General features: G+C 45.5%; 1 protein-coding gene across 1 annotated transcript in view; it reads right to left on the reverse strand.

The window, feature by feature from the left end:
- The window catches only part of LOC123747725 (glutamate receptor ionotropic, kainate glr-3-like), an 84,380-nt gene that overhangs the window by 22,354 nt on the left and 42,849 nt on the right, over positions 1 to 19,177 (reverse strand). The window contains exon 6 of the mRNA XM_069304695.1: positions 14,533 to 14,741. Coding sequence (XP_069160796.1) covers positions 14,533 to 14,741 — 209 coding nt within the window. The remainder of the gene's footprint in view (positions 1 to 14,532; positions 14,742 to 19,177) is intronic.

A 19,177-nucleotide genomic window follows, 5' to 3' on the forward strand; every position in this document is an offset into this window, starting at 1 on the left:
ATTTTTTGTAGTAAATTACATGTAGGTTGTTTGTTTAGCAATGGCTTATGATGGTACAAACTAAGTTAGGCGCGCATTTGCACAAACAATCTGTCTAATCAGAGTGTAAATATAATAATGCTATAAACCGCTAATATGTTAAGCGTTTGAATGTGCTTACGACCTTAAGTAAAATCGTTTTAATTATCTTGTCTCAAGTCATTTGTATATAATTTTATAACCATTGTCACACGCTAAACTCTGATCAATATTACAGTTGTGACGTATTGTAACTACCAGGCAGCTGTAGCTTGCCTATCGCACATTAAAACCAAAAAGGTAAACAAAGTCAATAAATTGCTAAAGTCCTTTGCAGTGTGGTAGGCGCAGAAGAAAACAAATATAAATAAGTAAATTCTTTACATATAATAATAAACATAACAAAATAATAAAACCTGAAAATTTGGCATACACACAAAGATAAACACACTTAATATTTACGTTACATTAGAAAACATTAAGGGGTGACTATACACTATGTACAATAGGCTGCACGTTCACCGTCACGCATCGTAGCAAGACCACATTGAGTGAAAAAGGAGACGTGTAAAATACGAAAGAGCACCAGGAGTACTCTTTTTTTTTTTTACATGCAAAGCATGCAATTTAAATGCAATAAAAACAATACAGAATACATAAAGGAAAACAATAGACCACCGGCCAGAAGGGCCGACAGCATAGCACAACAAAACACATTACACAAGAAAAACATGAAAAATTACAGCATACATCAAAGCACAAAACAGAATACAATGGCAAACTAGCAATCACAGTAACATCACAAAACAAAACCTCCAGAAAAACAAAACATACATCAAGAGGCATAACATGAAACATAATAGGACAAACACGATACTTTCCAAATAAAACATAAAGAACAAACACGTACAACAGGTAAAACAATATAAGAACAATACAGTAAGAAAACACACACACCAAGCCATCCGCCCCGTAAACAAAAGGCGAGGCCAAAACAAACAATAACAATAAACAAGCAAAACACGCACACCTGAAAACAAAACAGGCACAACACAACAACATACATGCACTGGCCGGAAGGACCGAGAATAAAATAACAAAGTACATCAAGAAACAAAACAAGACACTACAGCACAAAACAAATCAATACAAATTTATACAAAGACACTAAACACCGGCCTGAAGGGCCGACAACAAAAACAAACAATGATAAATACATCAAAACAACGGTCATGAGAACAAACATAACACCGGCCTGAAGGGCGCACAATAGGTACAACACATTGCAAACAAACCACAGGTCCAAGCACACACCAAACACACAGCAAGCACACAGACCACTAAAATGTCTCATACTTTTCCGGCCACTCCGCCGCCGGGAACCGATTGCAATACGCCTCCCAAAGTAACAATGTCCTCCGAAACAGGGTCATTACGGATCGTACGAGGATCGGGCATTAACTCCGGCACACCCACAATAAAACATCGAACCCGTCGAATCCAGATGGTAGTAGGGCACCACGAAACAGGACGCACACGGACATCAATGTCAAAACACAAAGGATGGTCAGCATCATTCGCCACCCCGGAGGCCAAGATAAGAGGGAGAGGCTCCTTCCCATGAGGCCGGGCAATGGGCAGCGCACTGGGAGCCTCCTCGTCTGCCTCACAGGGCCCCGCGTCAACCACCGAACGTTGTACCTGCTGGGACCCCCCACGCCTGGCATCCTTCTTCAGCACCAGCTTGATGCCTCGGCTCGCACCAGAACCCACACCACCCACGTCTGTAGGAGCAACCACCTCCCACTGCGTAGAACCTTCTGCAGGAGAAAGAACAGGAGGTAAATCAGACGCACAACCTTCGTCAACAGCAGACACATGGACGTCAGCCACCACCAGCGTCGTAGAACGCGAAGCACCCGGAATCGCCACATCATCTCCCGAAGTTCCATCTGCGTCGTAGTCCTCCGCATCAGCCCAAGCAGTAGAAGAACGCCTGGAACGCTTGGGCACTGGCCGCACATCCTCACAGCCGGAGGCGAACCCAGAACCACGGGCCTCACGAACCGGGCGAACCGACGCCCGTCGCAGAACGGCAGCAGCCTCTACCACAGGGTTAACCGGACCACACACAGCAGGAGGCACCGCAGCCACCCCAGCACCCAGCACAGACGGTGAGGGTGCAGGGACCAGGACAGACGCAGCAGAGGAAGAACCGGAAGACGAGGGGCCCGAGCAGCCGGCAGACGGAAGAGGCTCAGGAACGGCAGATGGAAGAAGCTCAGGAACACCAGCCGGAACCGGCGGAGCACCAGGGGAGGACACAACCACCGGAGGAGAAGCTATAACAACAGGCGGAGCAACAGCTGAAACAGAGGGCACCCCCTCAGCCGAAGAGACGTCCACATCCACCGAATCATCCCCCACAGGAAGTGGCGGAAAATCCTCCTCACTGAAGAGATTCACTGGTGCAACGGCTGGCGCAGAACAGGCAGCAGCCTGATGGCCCAAAAGACCACAACGATAACACGTCCGCGGCTGGCGGGCGTAAAACACCCGAACGTTATACCCCATAAGGCGCACAGAGAACGGAATATCCGCCCGGAGTCTCATGCCCAGGGTGCGAATGTTAGACCTCACACCCTTAAGAGGACTAGAAGACACCACGTTCACCCTCACACTACCGCGCCAAACCGGCCGAAATACCGCCGTAGCAGAGCCTCTGGAAACTCCAAGGGAGCCCCATGCACACTGATGTAAGTAAGTGCACCACTTCTGTCAGAGAGGGTGACAGTGCCCGCACCATCCGGCAGGGGTAATATCCGCCCCTCGTATCGCCGGAGAAAATCACGGTACACCACCTCCTCGGTGAACTTCACAATCGCCCTACGGGCCGTAACCAACTCGACCCCGTAAATCTCAAACACAGGGACAGAGAGCACCTCACAAGCCAGCGCAATCTCCGGGTACCCAGCCCGCACAGAGAACTCTAGTCCAACAGACTGAGCCCGGACGACAGGGGGTAGAGGGACCCCATCGTAACGCCACGTCAGCACAGGCGAGCAGAGACACACCCGCCCCCAACCGGCCGAAACTGGCAAACAACACCAACTGCTGGAGCGCCGATGCAACACGTCTGTCCCCTACCGAAGCTAGGGCCAGACTCCAGGAGTACTCTGGTTGCTGGGTTGTTGTTGTTTTAGATTTAGCTACTCAGAACGAAATGTCCATGTAGCACGGGCTATGGTGAGCCCGCAATTGAGTTCGGTTATTAGCGATATCCTTGTTACTCTAATATTTGGGTCAAAGTTGTAAACAGTTGCTGGAGTCGTTGTTATTGTTGTTTAGGATTCAGCTACTTGGAACAAAAAGTTCCAAGTAGCACGGGCTATGGTGAGCCCGTAGTAGACTTACCTGGCACAGGAGCGGGGCAAACGCTCGAGACGAGCAAGTCACTGGCACACACCTGGCGTGTTGGGCTCTCGGGACATGGTAGAGGGTCCGTGGTGGAGTTTTCCAGACGTCTAGCTGGAGGTTGTGATGTTGTAGAGGAGGTATCGTAGCATGGTGGTGTTGAGGGCGGTAGGAAGAGGCAGCTTTCCACTGTTATGCAGGGAATTACTTACCACAGTACTTGTCTGAATCAAGACTTACATTACCTTTATTAGTATATTTGACCATGTATATGTACTGCAACAACGTTTTCTTCGCTTCTCAAAACTGAACAGCTTCATCTATTTGTAACACTCTTCACGTGATTCACTTCTTGGTTTGGCATGCGGCTTTGTTTCTGGACCAGTTCAACACTGTTTCTGTTCCAGTACAACACTCTTTTTGCTTAAGTACAATACTATTTCTGTTCCAGTACAACACTGTTTCTGCCCCTGAAAAACACTTTTTGTTTCAGTTCAACACTGTTTCTGCCACAGTGCAACACTGTTTCTGTCCCAGTACTACACAATGTTAATGCTCCAGTACAACAGTAAGTTTATGCTCCAGTACAACAGTAAATTTATGCTCCAGTACAACACAATGTTTATGCTCCAGTACAACAGTAAGTTTATGCTCCAGTACAACACAATGTTTATGCTCCAGTACACAGTAAGTTTATGCTCCAGTACAACACAATGTTTATGCTCCAGTACACAGTAAGTTTATGCTCCAGTACAACACAATGTTTATGCTCCAGTACACAGTAAGTTTATGCTCCAGTACAACACAATGTTTATGCTCCAGTACACAGTAAGTTTATGCTCCAGTACAACACAATGTTTATGCTCCAGTACAACACATTGTTTATGCTCCAGTACAATACAATGTTTATGCTCCAGTACAACACAATGTTTATGCTCCAGTACAACACATTGTTTATGCTCCAGTACAACACAATGTTTATGCTCCAGTACAACACATTGTTTATGCTCCAGTACAATACAATGTTTATGCTCCAGTACAACAGTATGTTTACACTACAGTACACCAGTATGTTTATGCTCTAGTACAACACTGTTTTGCCCCAGTACTACATGATGTTTATGCTCCAGTACAGCACTATGTTTATGCACCAGTACAGCACTGTTTATGCTCCAGTACAACACTTTATCTCCCATACAACACTGTTTCTGCCCCAGTACAGCACTGTTTATGCTCTAATACAACTAAGTTTATCTCCAGTACAACACTGTTTCTGCCCCAGTACAGCACTGTGTTTCTGCTCCAGTTCAACAATGTTTCTGCATCTGTATGCTACTATTCTACACCAAAGGCATATGTTACGGTGCAGTCTTCCTATCACCATTCTTCCTGGTTTAAAGATGCACACAGAGAACTTTATAAACATGTGAGTCGACCGAAAATAACTTTTAGTTTAATCCAGACCGAATTGCGAAGAATATATAAAGTGAATTTTAATATTTTGTAATTTTGAGGGGCTAGCCTAGATGTGATTTTCATATATGACACCATGATGAGTCAAGATTTTGGCTGTCACTTGAGTACAACCAGTCAAGGAGTCCGTGATGCAAGTTTGCTATTTAACTGGCTAAGTTTCGTGTCATCTCGCCAATTGAAGCTAGAGCCGAGGTCACGTGACTCCCGAGGGGGAATTAGGAGGCAGCTCCAAGGGCCTCACAGCAACTTGAGAGCTGAGTAAGACTGGTGATGCTGCAAGGTGTTCCATAATGGCTGGAGACTGTGCCATAATGGGTGAAATCTGTGCCATAATGGGTAAGGTCTGTGCCATAATGGGTGAAGTCTATTCCATAATGGGTGAAGACTGTTCCATAATGAGTGAAGTGTTCTGCCCTGAGGGGATTACTGCTTTTGGGCTTTAACTCCTCTGTGACGTAAAAGTGAAAGAATAGAGAAGTGACTATTCTGGCTGGTGGTGTGCCAATCACATTAAAAAAAGTAAAAATAAAGTAAATAAGACTGCTTCTGACCTCTTTACTGTGAGAGAGCTGTGGGGGAAAAATTTAAAAGAATGAAAAAAACTAAATATAATATATAAAACAAATTATTTTAATAACAAATAAAACAAATTCCATTATCCACTTGGCGAAACCACAATATAAAATGCAAATGAAATATAAACATGTGACAGTTACATTAATGGCAAAAGAGAGGTGCAAAACAATACAATATACAATAGCTGTACGCATCTAGTCTCTCCTGGGAAGGTAACAGTATATGTTACTGCCTTGAGAGCACGAACAGTATTCTGAGGATTGGCCGATTGATTGATTGATAAAGATTAAGCCACCCAAAAGGTGGCACGAGCATGAATAGCCCGTAAGTGGTGGCCCTTTTGAGCCATTATCAGTATCAATAGACGATACTGGAGATCTGTGGAGTTGCGGCTGCACCCTGCGTGACGGGAGATGTCTCCTGTCAGGACTGGCCGATTGACTGATGAAGGTTAAGCCACCCAAGAGGTGGCACGGGCATAAATAGCCCGAAAGTGGTGGCCTTTTTGAGCCATTACCAGTATCTAGAGCTGATGCTTGAGATCTTTGAAGGTGCGACTGCACCCTGCGTGACACTTGGGACCAAATGGTCTTTGATTGATAAAGATTAAGCCACCCAAAAGGTGGCACGGGCATGAATAGCCCGTAAGTGGTGGTCTTTTTGAGCCATTACCAGTACCAATAGATGATACTGGAAATCTATAGAGGTGCGACTGCACCCTGCGTGACGGGAGATGTCTCCCGTGAGGACTGGCCGATTGATTGATTGATAAAGATTAAGCCACCCAAAAGGGAGCACGGGCATGAATAGCCCGTAAAGGACTGGCCGGTGGTGAGCTGCTTATATATGCGGCCAGGCCTAATGTAGATGGCGCTGATGTGCAGGTAACTATCGCCGGCAGTCTTAAACAAGTGGTTAGGCTGGTCGACCGGTGAGTAGAGTTGGCCCCAGACAGCAGGTGTCTCGGATATTTGAGGGTGGAGGGGGGCAGTTTCTTGTCTAGACACAGGCTTCTGAGCACGTATTGTTGTTGCAGAATAGGCAGTAAAGGAATGGGCAGGATCTACTACCGTAGCAAGAGATTCACGTAACACCTCCAAAAGTGAGTTCTGATTGTTGCACAAGACTGTTACTTTATTTTTTTTTATTTTTTATTTTTACATGCAAGCATGCTTATAAGTACAATAAAAGGAAACAGTTACATCATAAAACAGAACAAAATGACAAAGCACAAACGGGCAAAACTAAGGAACAAAAGTACTAAACACAATAACGCCGGCCGGAAGGGCCGATCACAAAACAACAATAATTGCAAACAGAATACAATAATTAAGTTAAACACAGCGGAAGACAATACAGAAATAACACACCAAAACCTGAAATATACAGAACAAGGCTACCAGCACTGCAAACACACACGGAGAGACACCAACATAAAAACAAAAAAGTAAATAATAAATAACAATAACAATAAAACAATATAATTATACAATAAACAAAAGGAAAAGCTGAACGGCAAAACTCGACAAAAAGCATAAACCCAGACCAGGTCACGCCAACAGCCTGAAGGGCACTCAACACCACACAAACAAGCGCACAAACATCATCATAAAACCATAGAACCACAAAGCATAACATAAGAACATGACACCCACAACCAGACACACATAAACCAAACCCCGCACTACACAGGAACCGGACACATACACACAAGCCACACAAAAAACCCACAACCACAAACCGGAGCACGCAGGAACCGGGAAACAAACCCGCCCCACCCACTCACACACACCCGACCCGCACCCCACACCCATGCACACTAATGGAAACAACCCACAACACACAACACACAAAGGAATCACGAGTGAGGAACACATTCCTCAGAGACAAGACCATACGTCTCCGCAGCCCAAGGATACCTTCGCTTCTAGGCCTCCCAAATCAAATATTCCCTGTCGGTAGGGGGACGATCTCCCTGCCGCCGCGGGCCCTTCATAAACTCGGGAACCACCAGATCAGGCGGAAATGGCCACTCCTTAAGCTCACTGACGCAAGTCACATAACGAGACTGGGGAGCGCAACCCACGTCCTTCGAGGTAGCAGACGACACCGATGAAGCGTACGAGGGCTGCCGAGACGGCCGCGTCGCCGTACGCACAGGAGAAGGGGAAAATCAACGAGATGGTAACTCCACCGAGACCGCAGGAGACACTGAAGAGATGGCCGGAGACGGAAGAGGCGTCGAGACCGCAGCCGATGAAACGGGGACCGAGGAAGGCGGTACAGAACCCCCAGAGCGAGCAGTCTTTTTCAACAGCATCACCAGGCCACCCCGCTCACTACGAACCTCAGCAGGGGCAACCACCCCCCATGAAGAACCGGAGCCATCCGATGCAGGCGACGCACCCGAAGCAGGAACCTCAGACACCATATCTGCAGTGGAGGCCGAAACACTGGCTCGGGCATCCTCAGGCAAATGCACCTCCGCCGTCACCGAAGTACGCAACGTAACCGGAGCCACCCCTCCGTCGCCGGCAGATTCACAAGTGACGAAGTCGCCAACGTCAGCCCATGCTGAAGACGAACGCCGAGAACGCTTAGGCTCGGGCCGCACATCATCCGACCCGGAGGCAGACTCAGAGACACGCGCAACACAAGCCGGGCGAACCGATGCACGTCGCAGAACGGCAGCATCCTCAACCACATGGGGCACCATGCCAGGCACAGGAGGAAGCGCCGGATCCACCCCAACGCCCAGCACAGCCGGAACAGACGGCGAAGGTGCAGGGACAGGGTCAGATGCAGCAGAGGACAAACCGAAAGACGGGGGATTCGAGCAGAAGGCAGGCTGAAGAACCCCAGGGACACTAGTCGGAGCAGGACGATCACCAGGCGACGACACAACCTCTGGAGGAGAGGCGACAACAACAGGGGGCGCACCAGGCGACACAGGGGGCACATCCGCGACTGAAGAGACGTCCACATCCACCGAACCCTCCTCCACAGGAAGCGGCGGAAAATCCTCCTCACTTAAGAGGTTCACGGGTGCAACGGCAGACGCAGTACAGTCAGCAGCCTGATGACCCAATAGGCCACAACGATAACACGTCCTAGGCTGGCGGGCGTAAAACACTCGAACGTTGTAACCCATAAGCCGCACAGAGGACGGAATATCCTCCCGGAGCCTCATGCCCAGGGTGCGAATGTTCGTCCTCACACCCTTAAGTGCGCTGGAAGATTCCACATTCACCCGCACACTAACCACTGCGCCAAAACACAAAAACGGCGGCTGCTACGGCCGAAGTACCCCCGTAGCAGACCCTCCGGAAACTCCAATGGAGCCCCATGCACACTGACGTAGGTGAGGGCACCACTCCGATCAGAGAGTGATAGAGTGCCCGCACCATCAGGCAGGGGTAATGTCCGCCCCTCGTAACGACGGAGAAATTCTCGATATGCCAACTCCTCAGTGAACTTTACTATCGCCCGACGTGCGGTCACCAGCTCGACTCCATAAATGTTGATCACTGGAACATGCAGCAACTCACACACCAGCGCTATCTCTGGGTACCCAGCCCGGCCGGAAAATTCGAAGCCCACAGACTGAGCCCGCAGTATAGGTGGGAGGAGGACCCCCATCGTGAACGCCACGTCAGCACAGGCAAGCAGACACACCTGCCTCCAACCGGCCAAATTGGTAAACACCACCAACAGCCGAGCCAACACGTCCATCCCCTACTGAAGCTAGGGCCAGACTCCATGTCCCCAATACTCTCTGATGGAAGGAACAGCTGACCACGGCAGCCACACTCCCGCTGCCATCAGTCGACCAGCAATGGACACTGGGGTGCTTGTAATTTACTTATGAGATCACCCTGTATGCCTCTTGATCTTGGAGAAGGGTTCAGCATCATATATTTTGGGGTGCAGCTCCAACACTGGCCTCATTGTCTTGTGCACACACCCTACTTAAGCCGCCGTGACTCCCCACTCTCTCCTTGATTGGAATGATCTCCTAAATTCCCCTTTCATGAATTAGTATTTTCTGATACCCCTGTTCGCAGCCGTGACCCTTTCTCTCTCTCTGTTGCTTTCTGGAAAACCTCACCAGGACAAAAGCAAAAGCCAGTTAACATCTACATTTAATGTACAATGAAACCATATACAATACATGGCATTAAAAAATTGAATAATATCATACAACACTAACCTATTACAACCCTGTGACAATCCAATATCACATCTTGGCTTCACCAATTATCCATATCAAGTGGCTGCCCAACTCTTGGCTTACCTCTTACTACTCCCTCACTAAATAGGGTTGAAATTCTGTTTCAACAATATTGTATCCTCAGCCCTAAAGGTATATGAAACTCAGCTTGGGACTGAAACACCAGAAACCTCAACATAAATATTTCCCAACAAAAGAAGAAATCAATCTCTTACCTTACACTGCATCTTACATGCCAATAAGTATTCAAACATTCCCCTTATACATTCATTTGTCCGCAATGAACCTCTATTCTGCTCCGAGAGGCTCACTACCATATATATATCTCTAGGTCCTCCAAAATATTAAGAAAAGCACTTCTGCAGTTCTCCCAATCTGTTTCACAACGAAGTCCTAATCCAACATCAGTGACGCTTCACCACTGATTCCACAGAGACACGTGTAAGCTCCTCTATACTGCTTGAAATCAACTCCTCACTATGGAGTTCCACTCTACCAACGAGTTTAGCATACATTTCTTTTCCAGCCTCGAAGTTCCTACATCAACTTCTTCTCTTCCCTCGAAGTTCCTCCATCAACTTCTTCTCTAACCTTGAAGTTTCTCCATTAACTTCTTCATTAACCTTGAAGTTTCTCCTTGAACTCCTTCCCAAACAAACCTGCAATTCCATTGCTATGCCAATAAAAATGTTTCCGTACTGAAACATAATCAAATGTTTTCACAGAAAATAAAACTCCTCCATCCGATATCTCTTTAAACACTAATGCGTTGCCGTGACGGTCCTCCCCCATCTTGGGCGGGTCCACCTGGGACTTGCCCCGACACGTTGCTGGCCGCCGCCGGCGGCGGGCTTCCCCCTCAGTCATCCACTGACATTCGGTGAGGACAGACGTATCGCTGCTCTCTCCAGCATGTTCTCTTATCTCTACTCTCTTATTTAAGTTCACTGTCATTATAAAATATATGTCTTACATGTATAAACATTTGCCATGATCGCTGGCACACGATCAAACACAGGCAACCGCTGTAATAACTGTTATATGAGCTTACCGCAGAATTCTCTGATGTACGGACCCTCAGGTCCTGGTCCTCAACAATGGGGCTCACACAGGCCACCCACAAAAATCGCTATAGGACTGCCTCACAAGGCTTCTTCTTATCCTGACTTTAATACATTAAGTCGTCCAGCAGGTTTCACACATAAATGCCTGCTTGATCCACTCCTCTTGAAGGAGCACATAGGTAGGGTTCCTCCTACTACCAGGAGCTCAACAAACGATTAGCGATCGTGTAATTAGGGAAGGCGGCTACACATCCTCTCTTGGTTTTAATCCCTTAGTTTAGAGAAATCCATGTTACTTTTCTTTATTGCTCACAATTATTAACTTTGCTCAAGTACCTATGTTATTTAACATCATTGGAGAATAAAGAATCAGTCCTTTAAGTGGGCCAAGTGCATAGGAGTTAGCTTTGATAATTAGTCTTGTCAATGATAAATGGCAATGTTGTATGTGAATCATCGCAGGTCAGCTTAGCCATGTGGTTGTAGACTTGTCACTGTTCCATGGCGTTTTTAATTCATTAATTTAGGAAAATTCATGTTATTACTCCTTAGTATATTAGATAGTACCCCTTGTTCAATTATCAATGTAAATTACCATCATTTTGGAATAATGATTCAGTCACGTTAAGTTGCCAGGTGCATACGAGTCACTTTTTATAATTAGTACTCTTATTGATGGATGGCAACATGGTTATGCCAGCTTGCTTGCTCGCTTGTTAGAGAGGCGACCTAGGTCGTGGTCAGTGCGGTCAGAAACGATCTGGAGTGAACATCCTTCATCCAGGTGAGGCAGACCTATCATCTAGCCTAGGAATTTGTGGGCTATTTGAGTTCAGGTAGGTAAAGTCTATTTGAGTTCAGGTAGGTAAAGTCTATTTGAGTTCAGGTAGGTAAAGTCTATTTGAGTTCAGGTAGGTAAAGTCTATTTGAGTTCAGGTACGAGCTAGTTTCATATCATTACCTCAAGGTTAGGAACAATATGTAGGATTACATTTCACAGTTTGTTTTAATAAACGAATTAAATTATTTTAAGGTTCTTAACCAATTCCTTCCTTCACTATTTTTTTCTGAATCCACGATCCTGTGTTATGTGTTGTAAGCTTCCTGTGGTTCCACCAACCAGCCTCATAGTAAATATTCTTCCTTATCTGATTTAAACCGCACTTAACATAAACTCTATTACACCTTTTTTCATTTAATTTGGTATCCTCATTCTTGATTTACATTAACTCTATTCCACCTTTTTCATTTAATTTGGTATCCTCATTCCTGATTTTTGCCGCGATTGACTGGTTCTTTCCCAGCAGTCAATTTATTAGTACTCAAATTGTATGACGGTTGGGATATAGCCAATCGCAGTCGAGTAGGTCTCTGACGTCATTCCCTACAGAGCTGGTAGTGACCGCTCTGGAGGCAAGGTCAGTATTCTCACTAGACCAGAGTAGGTAGGACCTCGTCAGGCCAGAAATATATACCTTGTTGCCTTTACTCAATAAACTACTGAAGTGAACTACTGTGTACTCTCTACAACCAACCAAGCTCATATACCTAAAGGTAACGAAAACTGACCTTGTCTCCAGAGCGGTCACTACCAGCTTTGTAGGGAATGACGTCAGAGTCAATTACTCGACTGTAATTGGCTATATCCCAATCGTCATACAATTTGAGTACTAACAAATTAGCTTAATTACATGGGTATTAGGGAAGGTGGTAGCAGCGATTAAAAGTCTCTTTCGCAAAGACCTGGATATTATTACATAAAAGGTGAAGACTGTTCCATAATGGGTGAAGACTGTTCCATAATGGGTGAAGACTGTTCCATAATGGGTGAAGACTGTTCCATAATGGGTGAAGTCTGTTCCATAATGGGTAAAGTCTGTTCCATAATGGGTGAAGACTGTTCCATAATGGGTGAAGACTGTTCCATAATGGGTGAAGACTGTTCCATAATGGGTGAAGACTGTTCCATAATTGGTGAAGACTGTTCCATAATGGGTGAAGACTGTTCCATAATGGGTGAAGACTGTTCCATAATGGGTGAAGACTGTTCCATAGAAGGTGAAGTCTGTTCCATAATGGGTGAAGACTATTCCATTATGGGTGAAGACTGTTCCATTATGGGTGAAGACTGTTCCATAATGGGTGAAGACTGTTCCATAATGGGTGAAGTCTGTTTCATAATGGGTGAAGACTGTTCCATAATGGGTGAAGTCTGTTCCATAATGGGTAAAGTCTGTTCCATAATTGGTGAAGTCTGTTCCATAATGGGCGAAGACTGTTCCATAATGGGTCAAGACTGTTCCATAATAGGTGAAGACTGTTCCATAATGGGTGAAGACTGTTCCATAATGGGTGAAGACTGTTCCATAATGGGTGAAGACTGTTCCATAAAGGTTGAAGAGTGTTCCATAATGGGTGAAGACTGTTCCATAATGGGTGAAGACTGTTCCATAATGGGTGAAGACTGTTCCATAATGGGTGAAGACTGTTCCATAATGGGTGAAGACTGTTCCATAAAGGTTGAAGACTCACGGTCTGTGTCGAGCAAGACACATCTGCAACATTCTGGGAATTGGTTACCGGCGAGTTAGTAATTTTTTCCTTTTGTTTTTCATTGCTTGGAGTTGATCTCTTCATCACTTTTGATACACTTGCAGACAGGTCTTCCCTCATCTCCGATTGGCTCAGCACCCACATTGTCGGCTCCTTTGATGTACTCGACTCCGAACTTAAATTGCTGTAAGAACAGAGCCCACTGCATAATACGAGGATTAGCGTTCTTAAGGGTACTTAGATGACTGAGTAGTTGGTGATCTACCTGGAAGGAGAAGTGCTTCACGTAGACATACTGGTAGAATTTCTTGACTTCTACAACAGCTGCTAATAAGTCTCCCTCAACAGTCGAGTATCGTCGCTCAGCGTTGCTCAGCTTGCGACTGTAGTAAGCGACGGGCCATACCATACCATCATGCTCTTGCATCAGTACAGCTCCCACACCAGTGTTGGAAGCGTCAGTGTGGTTGGGTGAATTTTTCAAGAGCAGTTCAACAATACCTACATAGCAGAGTACGTTCACGATGTGTATTGACGTCACCACTGCTTAGTGCGTTGATTGAGTTGAAATGAAAGAAGAGAAGTAGACCCGGAAACCCCCTCCACATTTGATCTGAGTCTCATCCTGGTCCCGTGAAACATTATCCTACTACCTCCTACAAACCATTGTTTCACTTCCCTCACATTAAGCATTATTCTATTACAGACCAGTGATCTGTCTTCCTTCCATGACACATTCTTCTACTACCTCACACAGGCCACTGTCTCATCCTCCTCGCATTAATTAAATATTAACCTACGACCTTTTACAGACCAGTGCTCCATCCTTCTCTTATTTAAGACTAACCGAAGACCTCCCACAGACCAGTGCCTCATCCTCCTTCCATTAAACACTAACCAACGACCTCCCACAGATCAATGCCCCAACCTTCTCCTCCCACTGAACGTTAAAGCTTCTTTTTCTCAGAAACCAGTATTCCATTTTCGTCCCTGCGTCCAATCTACGTCTTATGGACCACTTGATCTCACGCGTATCATTGTTTAACATGTAAGTTTCACAGGCAGTTGTCCTACTGAAGAATCTCCCACAGACCTTAATGGAATACTGGAAAAAGAATACCATAAAATCATAAAAACATTGGTAAATGAACACCATACCCAGTGGACCACTTTTCAAATAGGAGGTTCCCCTCAACGAACCATTATGACTTGATGGATGGCGTTGTTCTCGGCGACAAAGAGAGGGATGTGGCTGGCTGCCAGTTCCTCGATGTTGTCAAAGGGCAGGCGGATCCTGGGCAGGATAAGCATGGCCATTAGGTTGGATCGGTAGACGTTGCTCAGGATGAGGGTGGCCAGAAGCCAGAGAGCGGGCAGGATGTAGATCCTACGAGGCTGCCACGGTAAAGCTGCAGGGAGAGAAGGAGACAGCGAGTCAGGGGAAGGAAAAGCCCGCGAGTATACAGCCTGCTCAAGGAACATCATACATGCTTTGTGTAAGGAACATCATACATGCTCTGTGTAAGGAACATAATACATGCTCTGTGTAAGGAACATCATACATGCTCTGTGTAAGGAACATCATACATGCTCTGTGTAAGGAACATCATACATGCTCTGTGTAAGGAACATCATACATGCTCTGGGCAAAGAACATCATTCATGCTCTGGGCAAAGAACATCATACATGCTCTGGGCAAAGAACATCATACATGCTCTGGGCAAAGAACATCATACATGCTCTGGGCAAAGAACACCATGCAAGCTTTCGGCAACAAACGTCATACATGCTCTGGGCAACAAACATCATACATGTTCTGGGCAAAGAACATCATGCATGCTCTGGACGTGTAGCATCACACAAGAACTTGTCAAGAAATATCATACAAGCAATGTTCAAGGATCCCTATACAAACCATACAATCTCTGGAAAAGGAATACCATAAAACCATAAAAACATTGGTCAAGGAACACACTACAAGCACTGGTCAGTGAGCAGAATAGTACCCCTGGTCAGTGATCACCATATAAAATAAACAAGCACTGGTTAAGGAACCCCGTACAACCATAGGCCAAGGAACATAATACAAACCATACAAGCATTGGTCAAGTATCACCTTGCAAACACTTGTCAATGATCACTGTTATTAACATGAAATAATGATTCTGTAATATTTTCCGCTCTGAGAGCTGACAAACGAACTGCCGCAATTATTAATTGCTAGGGACTAGGGACTACATATATTCATTTAGTGATTACTGATAACCGGTAGGTTATTTAAATACCTTTTGATAATGAAAATTTGACGCTTTAAGATTTGCTGCAAATAGAATATTGTTAGATGTGAATATTCAGAGATTTTCCAAATATAGTTCTTCATGTAACATTCTGGGGGCGAGCGTCAGCCGGGCGGCATGAGAAATGTTTCTTACAACCAAGATATTCCAGCAAAGCTTCTAATTATATTATAAATAAAAGCAAATTAACGACTCATTGATAACCAAACTGAGTAATAGTTTAAAGAGAATAAAGAGAGAGAGAGAGAGAGATAAGTTTCATATTGAGCATCATATTGACTGTGTGCAGAATGATAAATAGTTGCCTGATTGACAGGGCGAGACACCTATTATCATCTCATATATGTTATCAAGGAACATGCTTTGTCCATTCATTAAGTGAGATTATCAATGATTAAATGTGATTATCAGTGTTTGGCATCAGTGTTTGAGGAGTATAACCCTAATTGTGCTTACGTGTGGTTGTGGTTGGGCTTCTGTTCTTGGGCCCCGCCTCTCAGTGGAAGAATGTTTTTTTGTGTGTGCGTGCTTGTGAGTGTGAGCTCACCTAGTTGTACTCACCTCGGTGTTTGAATGGTGTAACCATAATTGTGCTTTCGTGGGGTTGAGCTGCAGTTCTTGGACCCCGCCTCTCAGTGGCTGAATGTTTTATGTGCGAGCGTGCGCGCATGCACGTGGGTGCGCGTGTGTGTAAGCTCACCTAATTGTACTCACCTCGGTGTTTATAAACATGTTTTGAACGTGTCTGTCTATTTACTATTTGTATTTGTTTTACATTTGTGTCTGTGAGTGGGTAGAGCTTCAGCTCTTTGGACCCACCTCTCAATAGTCAAACATGTTTAAACGTGTGTGCCTACGTACTCACCTAGTTGTACTCACCTAGTTGTGCTTGCGGGGGTTGAGCTCTGGCTCTTTGGTCCCGCCTCTCAACCGTCAATCAACAGGTGTACAGGTTCCTGAGCCTATTGGGCTCTATCATATCTACACTTGAAACTGTGTATGGAGTCAGCCTCCACCACATTGCTCCCTAATGCATTCCATTTGTCAACCACTCTGACACTGAAACAATCTTTCTAACGTCTCTCTGACTCATTTGGGCACTCAATTTCCACCTGTGTCCCCTAGTGCGTGTGCCCCTTGTTTTAAAAAGCCTGTCTTTATCTACCCTATCAATTCCTCTGAGAATCTTGTATGTGGTGATCGTGTCCCTCCTAACTCTTCTGTTTCCCAGTGACGTGAGGTTTAATTCCCGTAGTCTCTCCTCGTAGCTCATACCCCTCAGTTCTGGTACTAGTCTGGTGGCAAACCTTTGAACCTTTTCTAGTTTAGTTTTATGCTTGACTAGATATGGACTCCATGCTGGAGCCGCATACTCCAGGATTGGTCTGACATATGTGGTATATAATGTTCTGAAAGACTCCTTACACAAGTTTCTAAAGGCCGTTCTTATGTTAGCTAACCTGGCATATGTCGCTGATGTTATCCTCCTGATATGAGCTTCAGGGGACAAGTCTGGCGTGATGTCAACTCCCAGGTCTTTCTCTCTCTCTGACTCTTGCAGGATTTCATCTCCCAAATGATACCTTGTATCTGGTCTCCTGCACTCTACACCTATCTTCATTACATTACATTTGCTTGGGTTAAACTTTAACAACCATTTGTTCGACCATTCCTGCAGCTTGTCCAGGTCTTCTTGAAGCCTCAAGCTGTCCTCCTCTGTCTTAATTCTTCTCATAATTTTGGCGTCGTCAGCAAACATTGACATGAATGAGTCTATACCCTCTGGGAGATCATTTACGTATATCAGAAACAGGATAGGTCCGAATACAGAGCCCTGTGGGACTCCACTGGTGACTTCACGCCAATCTGAGGTCTCACCCTCACTGTAATTCTCTGCTTCCTATTGCTTAGGTATTCCTTTATCTTCTGGAGCGCCCTACCAGTTACTCCTGCCTGATTCTCCAGCTTATGCATCAGCCTTTTATGGGGTACTGTGTCAAAGCTTTCCGACAGTCCAAAAAAATGCAGTCCACCATCCTTCTCTTTCTTGCTTAATCTTTGTCACCTGATCGTAGAATTCTATTTAGCCTGTAAGGCAAGATTTACTCTCCCTGAACCCATGTTGATGGGTTGTCACAAAGTCCCTTCTCTCCAGATGTGTTACTAGTTTCTTTTTTTTTGAGATATATACAAGAGTTGTTACATTCTTGAACAGCCACTAGTATGCGTAGCGTTTCGGGCAGGTCCCTGGAATACGATCCCCGCCGCGAAGAATCGTTTTTACAACCAAGTACCCATTTTACTGTTGAGTTAAACAGAGGCTACAGTTAATGATTTGCGCCCAGTAAATCCTCCCCGGCCAGGATACGAACCCATGACAAAGCGCTCGCGGAACTCCAGGCGAGTGTCTTACCACTACACCACGGAGACTGGTAAACTTCCTAAAGTTTTTTTCTCACGATCTTCTCCATCACCTTGCATGGTATACAAGTTAAGGACATTGGCCTGTAGTTCAGTGCCTCTTGTCTGTCGCCCTTTTTGTATATTGGGACTACATTAGCCGTCTTCCATATTTCTGGTAGATCTCCCGTTTCCAGTGACTTACTATACACTATGGAGAGTGGCAAGCAAAGTGCCTCTGCACACTCTTTCAATACCCTTGATGAGATTCCGTCCGGACCAACAGCCTTTCTCACGTCCAGCTCCAATAGGTGCCTCTTGACCTCATCTTTTGTAATTTCGAACCCTTCCAAGGTCGCCTGGTTTGCTGACACCTCTCCTAGCGCCGTGACCTCTCCTTGTTCTATTGTAAAGACCTCCTGGAACCTTTTGTTGAGTTGTACACACACCTCTTTGTCATTCTCTGTGTACCTGTCCTCGCCCACCCTAAGTTTCATCACCTTTTCCTTCACTGTTGTTTTCCTCCTGAAGTGACTGTGTAGTAGCTTTGGTTCGGTCTTGGATTTATTAGCTATATCATTTTCATACCTTTTCTCAGCTGCTCTTCTCACACTAACATACTTGTTCCTGGTTCTCTGGTATCTCTCTCTACTTTCTGGTGTTCTGTTATTACGGAAGTTCCTCCATGCCCTTTTGTTCAGCTCCTTTGCTTTCATACATTCCCTATTAAACCATGGATTCTTCTTTTGCTTCTCAGTTTTTTCCTGTCGGGTCGGGATAAACCTGTTTACCGTCTCCTGACACTTTTGGATGACATAGTCCATGTCTTGTACGGACTTAGTTCTGAGTTCTGTGTCCCATGGTAAATCCCATAGGAATTTATTCATCTCCTCATAGTTTCCCTTACGGTACGCCAGCCCTTTGTTTCCCAGTTCTTTTTGGGGGGAGATAGTTCCTAGCTCAACCAGGTACTCAAAGCTCAATACACTATGATCACTCATTCCCAAGGGGGCTTCCAACTTAACTTCCCTTATATCCGACTCATTTAGGGTAAATATCAGATCAAGCAAAGCTGGTTCTTCCTCTCCTTTCATTCCTGTCGGTCCCTTGACGTGTTGACTTAGAAAGTTTCTTGTTGCCACGTCCA

This window comes from Procambarus clarkii, chromosome 53, assembly GCF_040958095.1.
Source record: "Procambarus clarkii isolate CNS0578487 chromosome 53, FALCON_Pclarkii_2.0, whole genome shotgun sequence".
Taxonomy (NCBI): Eukaryota; Metazoa; Arthropoda; class Malacostraca; order Decapoda; family Cambaridae; genus Procambarus; species Procambarus clarkii.